The sequence below is a fragment of the Dipodomys merriami genome, unplaced genomic scaffold (genome assembly GCF_024711535.1).
Source record: "Dipodomys merriami isolate MVZ:Mamm:240054 unplaced genomic scaffold, mDipMer1.0.p SCAF_6, whole genome shotgun sequence".
Lineage (NCBI taxonomy): Eukaryota > Metazoa > Chordata > Mammalia > Rodentia > Heteromyidae > Dipodomys > Dipodomys merriami.
Window position 1 is genome coordinate 6169933 of NW_027206179.1, and position 15222 is coordinate 6185154.

At 43.2% G+C, this 15222-nt stretch overlaps 1 protein-coding gene across 1 annotated transcript; it reads right to left on the bottom strand.

Annotated features, from left to right (window-relative positions):
• Positions 1 to 7150: 7150 nt before the first annotated feature.
• Positions 7151 to 8086, bottom strand: LOC138813728 (olfactory receptor 7G2-like). The gene has a single exon (XM_070002108.1). The coding sequence runs from the start codon at positions 8084 to 8086 to the stop codon at positions 7151 to 7153; it is 936 nt and encodes a 311-aa protein (XP_069858209.1).
• Positions 8087 to 15222: the final 7136 nt, after the last annotated feature.

Below are 15222 nucleotides of genomic sequence, written 5' to 3' on the forward strand. Positions count from 1 at the left end.
CATTCTATTTTTTAGCTCCCTTATCAAAGATTAGATGGCTATAGGTCTGTAGGTTCATTTCTGGGTTTTCAATTCTATTCCATTGGTACTGAGGTCTGTTCTTGTGCCAGCACCAAGTTGTTTTGATTACTATGGCTTTATAGTAGAGTTTGAAATTTGGCATTGATATTCCTCCATCACTGTTCTTTCTGTTGAGGATCGGTTTTGCTATTCGGGGGTCTTTTATTGTTCCATATGAATTTTTGGATTGCATCTTCTATTTCTTTGAAGAATGAGGTTGGAATTTTGATAGGTATCGCATTGAATTTGTAGATAGCCTTGGGAAATATTGCCATTTTCACGATGTTGATCTTTCCAATCCAGTAGCATGGGAGTTTTTGACACTTTCTAAGTGCTGTTTTTATTTCCTTTTTCAAGTTTTTAAAGTTTTCATTATAGAGGTTCTTCACTTCTTTGGTTCAGTTAATTCCTAGGTATTTTATTTTTTGTGGGGCTATTACGAATGGGGTTGCTTTCCTAATTTCAGCCACACTTTTCTCATTGTTGGCATACAGAAAAGCCATTGATTTTTGAGGGTTAATTTTATACCCTGATACTTTTGATTTGTATTTCTTTTATGGCTAGAGAAGTTGAGCATTTCTTCTTCATGTGTCTATTGGCCATTCTATTTCCTCTTCAAAGAAGTCTCTCTTTAAGTCTTTAGCCTACTTATCAATTGGGCAGTTGTTTCTTTGAGGATTTGTTGTTGGGGGATTTAATTTTTTGAGTTCCAAATATATTTTAGATATGAGGCCTTTGTCTGTTGTATGGCTAGTGAAGATCTTTTCCCAATCTATGGGCTTCTATTGATCTTGCTAGCTATGTCCTTTGCCATGCAGAAGCTCTGCAATTTCATGCAATCCCATTTGTCCAACTTTCCTTTCATTTGTTGTGTTTCTGGGTCTCTATTAAGAGAAAATTTTAGCTTGTGCCAAGGAGTCCTAGAGTTTCTCCTATTCCTTCCTGTAATTTTTTCAGGCTGTCTGCTTTGACTTCGAGGTCTTTGATCCATTTGGAGTTGATTCTGGTACAGGATGATATATACGGATCTAGCTTTAGTTTTCTACAGGTGATTAATTTTGCCAGCACCATTTACTGAAGAGGCTTTCTGCATTCTATCCTATTTGTTTTTGCTCCTTTATCAAAGATTAGGTGGCTATAGGTCTCCAGGTTTGTTTCTAGGTCTTCAGTTCTATTCCATTTGTCCTGAGGTCTGTTGTTGTGCCAGTACCAAGCTGTTTTGATTACTGTGGCTTTGTAATAGAGTTTAAAGTTTGGTATTGGTACTCTCTAGTACTGTTCTTTCTGAATTGTTTTTGATATTTGGGGTGTTTTATTGTTCCATATGAATTTTTTGATTGCTTCTTCTATTTCATTGAAGAATGAGGTTGGTATATTGATAGGTATTGCATTGAATTTGTAGATAGCCTTTGGCAGTATTGCCATTTTCACGATGTTAATCCTCCCATTCCAGGAGCATGGGAGGTTTTTCTACTCCCTTTGTTTTGCTTTAATTTACTCTTTCAGATTTTTGAAGTTTTCATCATGGAGGTCCTTCACTTCTTTAGTTAATTCCTAGGTATTTTATTTTGGTGGGGGGGGGGGGGAGAGGGCTATTACAAAATAAGTTGCATTCCTGATTTCAGCCATGCTCTTCTCATCATTGGCATACAGAAAGCCATTGATTTTTTAGGATTAATTTTATACTCTGCTACTTTGCCAAAGTTTCAGATCAGCTCAAGTAACTTGGGAGTGGAGTCCATGAGAGTCCCTACATCCTTCTTACCCTCACCTGTAGAAACCTTAGAGTTCTAGTAGTGTCCCAATCTGGGCAAATATTCTTTCTAATGTTCTTGTAAGTACTGCTACAGACTTCCTTTCTCTCAGATAGGTGTAGCTAGGAACCTTATACTGCCCAAAGAGCCAAATGAAGAGATTCTCAAATATTGACTAACCACTGACATCAACATTATAGATATCAAATCCCAGAGTTAAGTTGGATAAAAGATCTTTGTTCTTGTTAATATCCCTAACAGCAAAAGCCAGGGCCCGAACAAGATGTTAAATCTTGAAGATAAACTTGTATAATATTCATAGAAACAATTCAAATGTTACCTTCAAATTAAGTGCATTGATTTCTCTGCAAAAGGATTATGTTGAAACACAAACTCCATTAGGTGGCATGAGAATGTAATACCTTATACATGTAGAATTAGGTGAAGACATGAAAGAGAATGTCTTATGAATTTTGTATGAGATTCAGAACATTTAGAAAACTCAGAGAGAGCTTGCTTTTGTCTAATATGACAATACATGGGAAAGGTATCTAGGGCTATCCTCTCCCCTCTGGCTGTCCATACACAGATCTGATTTTTCCACCTGACTTCTTGGAAAGCTGACAAGTGTATTGGAGCTCAGGATGTAAATGACAAAGTAGAACACTCAGAATTTGGGAACCTGGGGCTGGGAAGGTGGCTTAGTGGTAGAGGGCTTGCCTAGCATGCATGAAGCCCTGGGTTTGATTTCTCAGTACCACACAGAAAAACCCAGAAGTGGTGCTGTGGCTCAAGTGGTAGAGTGCTGGGATTGAGCAAAAGAAGCTCAGAGGCAGTGCCCAGGCCCTGAGTTCAAGCTCCAGGACTGGCCAAAAAAAGAGAGAATAATTTGAGGACCTGAATTCTGAGTGTTCTACTCATTCACACAAGGACAGACATCCCAACAAAGATAAGTATACAGCTTCTTGTTTAAGAAAGTATTCAATTTGCCCACTTCTTCTTTTGATTGTTTGTTCTTGCAGTGTTTAATTTTTTGAGTTCTGGATATTGATTCTAGAATAAATAGCTTGCAGAGATTTGCTCCCATTCTCTTGAGTCTGTACATTGTTTCCTTTGACATGCAGAAGATTTTTTTGCCAGTCTTGGGGCTTGAACTCAGGGCCTGGGCACTGTCCCTGAGCCTCTTTATGCCCAAGGCTAGCACTCCACTACTTGAGGCAAGCACCAGCTTTCTGAGGTAATTTATTGGAGATAAGAGTCTCACGGGACCTTTCTGCTCAGGCTGGCTTCGAGCTGCAATCCTCAAATCTCAGCCTCTTGACCATTGGCACCCAGCTGTGCAGAAGATTTTTAATGTAATCCCATTTATGAAATTCCCATATATTTTCTGAGTTCTTACAGCCCTGTTTAGGAAGTTATTGCCTCTGCTTAAATGTCTCAGTGTTTGTTCTAGACTTTCTTGTTGTCAAAGTCTCAAGTCATACATCAAGGTCCTTTTTTATTTCTTTTGTTGATTGTGGGGCTTGAACTCAGGGCCCGGGTTCTGTTCCTGAACTTTTTCACTCAAGGCTAGCACTCTACCATTTTGAGCTACAATACCACTTCTGGTTTTCTAGTAGTTCCGTGGAGATAAAAATCTCACAGGCTTTTCTTCCTAGGCTGGGTTTGAACAGTGATCTTCAGATCTCAGCCTTCTGAGTACCTAGGATTACAGGCATAAGCCACTGGTGTCTGTCTACATCAAGATATTTGACCCATTTTAAAAGATATTAGTTCAAGGCTAAGGACAGTAATTCCAACCCAAGAATAAAATAATCTTTTATCCCCATCAAGAGACATGGTAGAAAATAGCCAACTAACTTGATTCAATATCAGAAAAATAACTACATGTCATCAGTCTCAGAAAGATTGATGACATTTGTTTTCATTATCACAACATACATACAAATATTAAGTATTATAAATAAATATATAACCAGGGGGCTGGGAAGGTGGCTCAGTGGTAGAGGGCTTGCCTTGCATGCATGAGGCCCTGGGTTCGATTCCTCAGCACCACATAAGCAAAAAGAAAAAAAAGCCAAAAGTGGCGCTATGGCTCAAGTGGTAGAGCGCTAGCCTTGAGCTGAAGAGCTGAGGGACAGCGCCCAGGCTCAGAGTTCAGGCCCCACGACCAGACCCAAAATATATATATATAACCAGGTACCAGTGACTCACATCTGTAATTCTAGCAACTTAGTGGCTGAGATCTGGGGATTGTAGTTCAAAGTCAACCCTGGCAAGAAATTCCCTGAGCTGTTCTGCTCAAGACTGGCTCTCTCCAACTTCAGCCACAGCTCGGTAGCTTGTTGGTGGTTAATTGGAGATAAGATTCTTGTGGCCTTTCTTGCCAAAGCTGCCTTTGAATCATGATCCTCAGTCTCAGCCTCCTGAGTAGCCAAGATTATAGGCATAAACCACCACATGCAATCTGCCTAGAGTTCTGTGGTCTGACTCCTCAATGGACTCTCTTATCCATGCTTTATTAATGTCTCCCAAGATGAGAGATTTACAATTTCTATATGATCATGAAAGTTTCACAATTCCTCTTTCTAATCTCAACAACTTCTTCTGGAAAAACAGGTACAACACATGCCCACATCCAAACAGACAGACAGACATACCTGCAGACACATGAGTACAGATACCATTCAAAATCACCCCTGGAATTATGGCTTCCAAACATGGTACCTTCTGGTAAGATGACAAATGAGAGAGCAGTAGAAAGTCGATGTGTTGTGGAGACTTATTATTTTATTATTATTATTTTGTTTTTGTGCCAGTCCTGGGACTTGAACTCAGGGCCTGGGCATTGTCCTTGAGCTACTTTTGCTCAAGCATAGCACTCTACCTCTTGAACCACAGTGCCATTTCCAGCTTTTTCTGTGCATGTGGTAATGAGGAATGGAACCCAGGGCTTCATGCCTGCTAGGCAAGCACTCTACCACTAAGCCACATTCCCAGTCCTTATTATTTTATTATTACTACTTGGAAGTTCTTAAAATGAACTGAGGAGTGGGACTAGTGACAACAGTGGGAGTCTATCTCTGCTGTTCCTGGATGAAAGATTGGCAAGCTTTGAGAACAAAAGAAGTAGTCATGGAAGGCAGTGTTTCTGAATCTCCACCTTTTAACCCTCACCTACCTCATACAAAGTTCTGTGCAATGATGTATTTATGAAACAAACAGAATGCCAGAAACTGGTGACTCACACCTATAATCCTAACTGCTCAGGAGATTGAGATCTGAGGATCATGGATTATGGTTCAGCCTGGGTAGGAAAGTCTGTGAGACTCTTATCTCCAATGAACTACAAAAGGCCAAAGTGAAGCTGTGGGTCAAGTGGTAGTACACTGGCTTTGAGCACAAAAGCTCAGGGCAGTGCCCAGGCCATGAGTTCAAGCCCCAGGACCAGCAAGAACATGACTGCCACAGGATCTGCTTCATACACATATATTTTCCTCTCTGCACCTCCATGTGATTCCCACACACACACAAGGTTCCAGCAGTTTGCAGTTACCTGACCATCGCCTCCACTGGGAATAATGGAGGTATCTACCTAGATGAAGATAATAGGCGCACTGTCAAAACTGTGAGCTCCTTTTTAAGGAGGACCAGCTCTGAAAGGAGTGACTTCCTGACTGCAATTTGTAGGGACATCATCATGCTTTGATTGCTACAGTCTCTCAATCTCTGGGGATTCAATATCCAGAGCTCCTTGCTAAGAATAAATTTAATTGTCTTCCTCCTGGTCCTACAGGATCCCACCCTTAAAGATCAGGAGTCAAACAAAAAAGAATTCAGGGAGCTAAAAATGTGGCTTAGTGATAGAGTGCTTGCCTAGCATACATGAAGCCCTAGGTTCAATTCCTCAGTACCACATACACAGAAAAAGCCAGAAGTGGAGCAAAAGAAGCTCAGGGACAGTGCCCAGGTCCTGAGTTCAAGCCCTAGGACTGGCAAAAAAAAAAAGAAAACAAAAAAAGGAAAAAGAATTCAGGATGTCTTATTGCCTGACCCTAGAAGTTATGTTCCGCATTCTCTTCTTCCCTAGGCTTTTTTATTTGCTCATATTTAATTCTTACACCTTGAACACATTACACTCTTTTCTTTATTCTATTTATTTATTTATTTACAGTCATGGGGCTTGAACTCAGGGCTGGGTGCTGTTCCTGAGCTTTTTCACTCAAGGCTAGTGATCTACCACTTTGAGCCACAGTGCCACTTTCAATTTTTCTGGTGGTTAACTGGAGTTAAGAGTCTCAAGGACTTTTCCTGCCCAAACAGAACCATGATCATCAGATCTTAGCCTCCCAAGTAGCTAGGATTACAGGCATGAGCCATCAGCACCTGGCTATTTTTTTAATAAATTACATCCTCTGGCCAGGTGTCATTGACTCACCCTAGTAATTGTAGCTACTCAGAAAGCTGAGGGTCAGAGAATTGAAGCTCAAAGGCAGCCCAGATAGATACTCCATAAGACTTTTAAACCAGTTGTTTAAGGATACAGGTGGACCTGTTGCAACAATGAGAAGTACAAGTTGTCATGTCCAAAACGAGCTTTACAACGTCGGTGCGGGGGGGGGGGGGGGAATGGGGAGGAAGGAGAAGGATTGGGATTGGGGGGGAGGGGGGAGGCTGGGAAGGGACGTGAAGGGTAAACAAAAGGAGAAGGCTGCAATGCTTGGTAAGAAATGTACGCATTATCCTGCCCATGTAATTGTAACCCCTCTGTACAGTATGTTCACAAATAAAATAAAATAATAAAAAAAAAGACTTTTAATCTCAATTGAACTACATGAAAGCCAAAATTGGAGCTGGAATTCAAGTAGTACAGTGCTAGTCATGAACATATAACTCAAGAACAGATCTCCAGGCCCTGGCACAGAAGGAGAGACAGACAGACAGACAGACAGACAGACAGACAGACAGACAGACAGACAGACAGACAGACAGACAGACAGACAGACAGACAGACAGACAGACAGACAGATGAAGAGAGAAAGAGAGGAAGAGAGAGAGAGGGAGAGAGAGGGAGGAAGGAAGGAAGGAAGGAAGGAAGGAAGGAAGGAAGGAAGGAAGGAAGGAAGGAAGGAAGGAAGGAAGGAAGGAAGGGAGAGAAAGAAAGGAAGGAAGGAGAGAAAGAAGAAGGAGAGAGAGATGGAGAGAGAGATTGAGAGGTAGGGTAGGAATGAGGGAGAGAGGAAGGAAGGAAGAAAAAGCTTAGTGATGGTTTTGACACACCATTCTCTTCTCATTTTAAACTATGTTAAAGCCAGTTCCTAGAACCAAGGGCACGTTCATCGAAAAAGGAGCCCTATAATGAGAGTCCTCAGGGCTGCTTTCATCTCCACATTCCTCAAGCTGTAGATAAGGGGGTTCATCATTGGAGGGACCACCATGTACAGCACTGAAGGCACCACGTTCTTGATGGAAGCATCAATAATGGCAGAACTCAAGTACACACCAAACCCTGTCCCGTAGAACAAGGACACAACTGACAGGTGAGAGCCACAGGTGGAGAAAGCTTTAGACCTGCCTCGCGTTGAAGAGATCCTCAAAATAGAGGACACAATTTGGATGTAAGAGAAAATTACCCCAGAGAGGGGTACAGCAAAAAATGTGACACCCACTAAATAGACCAGGAGGTTATTGATGAGGGTGTCTGAACAGGCCAGCTTGATGACCTGAGCGAGCTCACAGAAGAAGTGAGGAATCTCCACATCCCGACCGAAGGACAGACGCAACGCCATCAGACTATGGAGCAGGGCATGCCCTGTGCTCGTGAGAAGAGAACAGAGGACCAGCAGGACACAGAGGCCAGGATGCATGATGGCCGAGTACCTCAGAGGGTGACATATGGCCACGTAGCGGTCATAAGCCATCACGGCAAGGAGACAATTTTCTAAGCCACAGAAAGTCAAAGTGAGGCAGGTTTGGGCCAGGCAGCCTGCATAAGTGATGCTCTGGTCCTGGGTGTGGATGTTCACCAGCATCTTGGGGGCTGTGGTTGAACTCAGACAGATGTCATTAAAAGAGAGATTGGAGAGGAAGAAGTACATGGGGGTGTGGAGGTGGGGGTCAGAGCTAACAGCCAGGATGATGAGCAGATTTCCGAGCACAGTAATCAGGTACATGGACAGGAAGAGGCTGAAGATGAGAGGCTGGAGTTCTGGATCGTCAGTGAGTCCCAGGAGAAGGAATTCTGACATCACACTTTGGTTTGTGAATTTCATGGTGAAGCCCAATCTTAACTGGAAACGAAACAACATAGACCAGGGTAAAATGAGATAAGCCATGGAAAATGGGTCTACATAACATTACCTTAGTCTCACAGCCATCTTGGCATCTCAGTGGGTGGTAGGGGCTTTGCATCCAGCTCCGGGAAAGCCTAGAGGTGAGGTAAGCCATTCTTGGAATTTCAGATAGTATGTTGTTTAGCCCACAAAAGCTTTGTTACATAGAATGCTCACCCTTGATTATTTCTTACATGGTTTGCTTTGCTCACCACTATTTCCCTATATGGTTTTCTTTGCTTGTCCCTGAGTTTTCCCCTGTGTGATCTGCTTTTGTGTGTGTGTGGCGCAGGGGGGGGGAGGTTGGATCTCTACCCCAAACATGTGGTTTTTGTCTTGAAAAGCTGTGTGCAAGCTACTTTCTGGGCTACAGGTCTTTGGGACTGGTGTCTACCTGCAGTCACCAGCTCTCCAATAAAGACTCCCAATTCAACCTCTCAAAATACACTGTTTCTCATGATTGAATTCCCATACAACAGTAAGCTTACAGCAAATACGGAGCTATTCATTCTTTAAGATTAAGGAACCAAAGTCTTAGGGGAAAATGAGGCAGGATAAATTGAGGGAAATGGGCAACTCAGAAGCATGGTATTTTGAAACACAGATGCACTATCCTTGCCTCTGAGAAAGACAACAGGATGCATGCCTTCCTGAGAGATGCATTTCTCCCTCCAAGAATTAACATTTGTTTGGCAGGATGTATGCCTTTCTGAGAGAAATGTTCCCCCCAAAACTTAAGCAACCTTCCTTATCTCAAAGATAAGCATCCATTTTATGGCAGGATACATTCTTACCTGGAGAGAGTGCCCCAAACATCCAGGAACTCATAAAGGAACACCAGGAGAGATTAGAGCAAAGGTAAAACCTCTATTTTTGTGAAACTGTGAAGTCAGACGCCCTGCTTTTACCATATAAATGCCCCTATCATGGATGAGCTGTGTGTCTTTCTCTTTCTCTCCCTTCAAGAGAGCACCTACAATCTGTTAGCGTGTGCTTTCTCCTTTCTGCTTTTCTGTCTGTTTTTTTGTCAGTTTGCCTGCTTGCTTACTTACTCAATAAAACTCCAAGTTTTATAACCATCATGACTTGTCCAAAAATTCTTATTCTGCAATCAAAGTTAAGGACTTTAAGTGAAGAGTCCCTACTTTTAGGGGGAAATTTCCCAAACCTTCACCTGCATATGATGACAGAAAGATGGGTGAAAATAAAACAAAATAAAATAAAATGGAATGATTTCTAGATGTGCAACAACTGAATTCTATGGGGACTTGATAGAAATGAGAATTCTTGGAACTCTGGATTTAGTGGTGATGAGATGTGGAGGAAGATATTAAAAAAAGAAATCTTTGACCAAATATTAGGGAAAATGAGGCATAGTAAACAGCAGCCAGTAATTTAACAAACAGTTTAAAGCTTAAATACAAGAGATTGGAAAAAAATACAGGAGGCTGATCTTCACCCATCAACTTCCATTAAGATTAAAAGGACCAAAGTTGTTTTAGAGGAAAGAAAGGCAGGACAGACTAAGGAAAATAAGGTGAATGGCAGCCAGGAATTTAGAGACATAGCTCTATCTTCTTTGTTTTAGCCCTTGCACTGCTTTATAAACCTCAGTATTAGCACAAGGTAAAAGAAAAGAGTAAGAGCAGTTTTCTCCATTTGACCTTGCCTGCCACCCTAAACCATTAGTGTGCTCTAAAAACTGAGACAGGAGCTGGGAAGGTGGCTCAGTGGTAGAGTGCTTGCCTTGCATGCCTGAGGCCCTGGGTTCAATTCCTCAGCACCACATAAGAAAAAAGAAAAAAGCTGGGAGTGGCGCTGTGGCTCAAGTAGTAGAGCACTAGCCTTGAGCTGAAGAGCTGAGGGACAGCGCCCAGGCCCCAAGTTCAGGCCCCATGACTGGACCAAAAAAAAAACTGAGACAGGACATTATTAAAAGAAAGACATAGGTCTGGGAATGTGGTTTAGTGGTAGAATGCTTGTCTAGCATGCATGACGCTCTGGGTTCTATTCCTCAGTACCATATAAACAGAAAATGCTGGAAGTGGCTCTGTGGCTCAAGTGGTAGCATCATAGACTTGAGTAAAGGAGCTCAGGGACAGTGCCCAGACCCTGAGTCCAACCCCCAGACCTGGTGAAAGAAAGAAGGAAAGAAAGAAAGAGAGAAAGAAAGAGAGAAAGAAAGAGAGAGAGAAAGAGAGAGAGAAAGAGAGAGAGAAAGAGAGAGAGAAAGAGAGAGAGAAAGAGAGAGAGAAAGAGAGAGAGAGAGAAAGAAAGAGAGAAAGAAAGAGAGAAAGAAAGAGAGAAAGAGAGACAGAAAGAGAGACAGAAAGAGAGAGAGAAAGAGAGAGAAAGAGAGAAAGAAAGAGAGAGAGAAAGAGAAAGAAAGAAAGAAAGAAAGAAAGAAAGAAAGAAAGAAAGAAAGAAAGAAAGAAAGAAAGAAAGAAAGAGGAGGGAGGAGAAGAGGGAGAGGGAGGGAGGGAGGGAAGGAGGGAGGGAGGGAGGGAGGAAAAGATATGTAACCTGGAGAAGCAAATACTTGGGAAAATGGCTCCACCTGGCACAAAGTGCTTATCTCAAAGGATAAACGTTTGTGGTAGGATGAATTCTATCTCAAAGATAAATACCAGTTTTCAAATATATGGCAGAATGCATGATTTCTTAAAAGAGATGCCCACCGAGTGATGATGGTTCATGCTTGTAATCCTAGCTACTCAGGAGGCTGAGATCTGAGGATCACAGTTCAAAGCCAGCCCAGCGAAGAAAGTCCTTCAGACACTTATCTCCAATTAACCACCAGTAAACGAGAAGTGGCACTGTAGCTCAAGTGGTAGAGCACTTGCCTTCAGCTGAAGAACTCAGGGACAGCACCTAGGCTCAGTTCAAGCCCCACAATGGACAGAGAGAGAGAGAGAGAGAGAGAGAGAGAGAGAGAGAGAGAGAGAGAGAGAGAGAGAGAGAGAGAGAGAGACCCAAAATTAATGGTCATATATTTAAAGTACAGGTCAGTCTCAGAGACCCTGAGCCCCTGTGGTAAAAAGTGTAACACCAGAGGTGATTAGGAGCAAAGATAAACACCGATGTGCAAAACCTGAAGTGAGATGCTGCCTTTATCATAGAAATACCCCTGATGTCAAAGGGCTCATTCTGTCTCTCCTTCGAGAGCACCCACACTGTTAGAGGTTGTCTCTGTCAGCTTTTTGTCTGCTTCCTTACATACTCAATAAAGCTCTGCCAAGTTCTCTTTCCATTATGACTTATCCAGAAATGCTTTTTGTTGTTGTTGCTGTTGGTTGTGGGGCTTGAACTCAGGACCTGGGCAATGTCCCTGAGCTTTTTTAGTACTCTACCTCTTTGAGCCAGAGTGCCACTTCTGGTTTTCGAGTGGCTCATTGGAGATAAGAGTCTCTTGGACTTTCCTGCCCCAGTTGACCTTGAACCATGATCCTCAGTTCTCAGCCTTCTGAGTAGCTAGGTTACAGATGTGAGCCACTGGTGACTGGCAAGAAATTCTTATTCTGTGATTGAAGTCAAGGACCCTTGACTTCACAAACCCTCATCTGGATCTGGTGACACTTCCATATGAAATCCAAGTTTCTAAAGCCTGAGAACAGTGCCTCAAAACACACACACACACACACACACACACACACACACACACACACACACACACACACATACAGGACAAAGGAAAGCTAGGCACCAGTGGTTCATGCCCATAATCTTGCTATTCAAGAGGCTGAGAACTGAGGATCATGATTCAAAGCCAGCCGGGGCAGGAAAGTTCATGAGACTTTTATCACCAATTAAACACCAAAAAGCCAGAAGTGGAGCTGTGGTTCAATAGGTAGAGCACCAGCCTTGAGCAAAAAAGCTGAGGCAGCTGAATTCAAGCCCCGGGACTGGCAGTTAAAAATAAATGTACATTTATGTAGGAGGCAACAATGCTTGATAAGAAATGTACTCATTATCTTGCTCATGAAATTGTAACCCCTCTATACGGTATTTTCACACAAAAAAAAACTTTTTAAAAATGTACATTAATAAAATCAAGAGAGCATACAGCTCTTCTCTTTGAGTGTTCTTTCTGTCCATCCTTCCTTCCAGCCTCTGCTTCTTCCCATCATCTTCACGAGAAACTGCACTGTCTCATACTGAGTCCCAGTCTAAGTCTGTAATACAGAACAAGAACATTTTATGGTTTAAAACAAAAATCTATCTTCTAGCTGGGCACCGGTGGCTCATGCCTGTCATCCTAGCTACTCAGGAGGCTGAGATCTGAGGATTGCAGTTCAAAGCCTGCCCGGGCAGGAAAGTCTGTGAGACTTTTATCTCCAATAAACCACCAGAAAACCAGAAGTGGCATTGTGGCTCAAGTAGTTGAGCACTCACCTTGAGTTGAAGAGCTAAGGGACAGCACCCAGGCCCAGAGTTCAAACCCCACAACTGACAAAATAATCTATCTAAAGCTATGGCACAATTCTTGGTCATCTGAAGGACTTCCAGTGTCACAGAGTTGTTAGTTCTTAGTCCCATGGGATCCACATCATCCATACACAGGAAGTCCTCTGCAGGACTGCCTTGTGTGTGTGTGTGTGTGTGTGTGCACCTGTCCTGGGCTCTTACCCCAACTGAACTGCATGGTCCCCCCTTCCCCTGTCTCCCAGCCATTCCCTCAGGGATTGCACTTGCCCCACCATTGGCTCCCCCGGGGAATGATGGCAGTGTCTCCCTCGATGGAGAAGATGGAGATGTTCACAACCCTGGTAGCCACACTGACTAGGCTGTGAGCTCCTTTTAAGATGGAACAGCTCTGGAAGGAGCCTCCAGGTGTGGCTTCTTGGCCAAGGTGGAGATGTGAAGAGATAGGATCACCTGCTAGTTGCGACAGTCCCTGCATCCCTGGAGATTCAACATCCAGAGCACCTCGTTAAGGAGAAATTCTACTCTCCTCCTCGTCCCGGGGGAGCCTGTCCTTAAGGATCAGGAGTAGAACAACAACAAAAAAGAATTAGTCAGGATTTCTCATTTCCTGACCCCAGAGATTAAGTTCCTCATCCTCTAATTCCCTGGTTTGGTTTGGCTTGAGTTTAGTCCCACATTTACTTCTTGTACCTTACGCACATTAGACAGGACTCTTTTCTAATAAATTGCATCCTCTGGTCAGGTGTTGGTGGCTCACACCTGTAATCCAGCTACTCAAGTGGCTGAGGTCAGAGGATTTCAGCTCAAAACTAGCCCAGTCAGGTAAATCCATGAGACTCAATCTCTAGTGAATCACCAAAAAGCCAAAAATGGAGCTGTGTGTGGTTCAAGTAGTAGAGTACTAGCCTTGAACATAAAAACTCAAGGACAGGGCTGGGAGTGTGGCTTTGTGGTTGAGTGCTTGAAGCCCTGGGTTCCATTCCTCAGTACCATGTGCACAGGAAAAGCCAGAAGGGATACTACGGCTCAAGTGGTAGAGCACTAGCCTTGAGCAAAGGTCACTCAGGGACAGTTCCCAGGCCCTGAGTTCAAGCCCCAGGACTGGAAAATAGAAAACTCAAGGACAGTGCCCAGGTGCTAAGTTCAAGCCTAAGATGGGCACAGAAAAAGAAAAACAAGAAAGAAAAAAATTAAACTGAGTCCAATCAAGCTAGAGGCCGAACAATAAAAAAGAACATTTTTCTCAGTAACATTAAAAGACCTGGCCATGCATCACTAGTGTGATATATTCTAAACAATAACAAAAGAATGCTCCAAATAAATTTCAAGAATGAAGCCAGGCACTGGTGGCTCACACCTATAATCCTAACTACTCAGGAGGCTGAGATCTGAGGATCATGGTTTGAAGCCAACTCAGGCAGAAAAGTGCCCATGAGACTCTTATCTCCAATAAACAACTCAGAAAAGGCTGTATGTTGCACTGTGGCTCAAGTGGTAGAGCATGCTAGACTTCAGAAAAAGAAGCTCAGGGACAGCACCCAACTCCTGAGCTCAAGCCCCAGGACCAGCACACACACAAAACAAAGAATGATATTTTGGGGTGCTGATTGGAAGCCCTTGATGGCCAAGATCTCTATCTATGTCCAGTCCAGGCTCTCAATTGGCCCAAGATCTACTTTCATGATACCAGCAATGGGTAGAAACTTGACTTAGGGCTAGAATTCATTGGGAAAGGATATATGACCCAGCTTCCTGAAGACAAGGAGGAAAACAGTACTGCCCCCAGATATGCTGAAGAAAAGATATCTCTCTCTGTTGCCAGCCATGCTTCCTGAGACCAAAGGGAGCCTGGAAAAACTACCACATACCCTGAGGCAGCCCCAAGCCAATCAGAAGCTGCCTCTATGTCAGCTGAAGATAATATTGAAAATGACCATTTGCTCCGACACTTGTGATTTGGGTTGAGGAACCATCTGCTTTGCAATGATTTGGCACAAGATTTGGTGCCAGGAGAGAGGAATCTCCAGTAGACAGCTATACAGCACTTCCTGGATTACATAGAGTCTGTCTTACTGTGGACCAAATTCATTTTCTTTTCTTTTTTTCTTTCTTTCTTTCTTTTTATTGCTGGCTCTGAGACTTGAACTCAGGGCCTGGGCACTGTCCCTGAGTTCCTTTTGCTCAAGGCTAGCACTCTACCACTTGAGCCATAGCACCACTTCCAGCTTTTTCTGTGACTAATTGGAGCTAAGAGTCTCACGGATTCTCCCGCCAAGGCTGACTTTGAACTGCAATGCTCAGATCTCAGTCTCCTGAGTAGCTAGGGTTACAGGTGTGAGCCACTGGCACCCAGCTCCAAATCCATTTTCTCCTTCCAGGGGACTACCAGAAGGTATGTGAAGAAGAAGGAGAAAAATACATCCTCCCCCACACTTAACCCCCAATCTCCTCCCTGCTGCTATTATTTCCAGGGCTCTGAATCAAGCTAAGTCCCTTCTGCCAGTCATAATGTGCATTGTTGTGAGGCTGTATCTTTTTGTTGGTGGTGGTGGTCATGGGGCTTATATTCACAACCTGGGCACTGTCCTTAACCCCTTCAGCTCATGGCTAGCACTCTACTACATTGAGCCACAGCTCCACTTGCAGTTTTC

What these genes read in the sequence shown, in the direction of transcription:
- LOC138813728 (XM_070002108.1), bottom strand. Translation starts at nt 8,086, where the DNA reads ATGAAATTCACAAACCAAAGTGTGATGTCAGAATTCCTTCTCCTGGGA.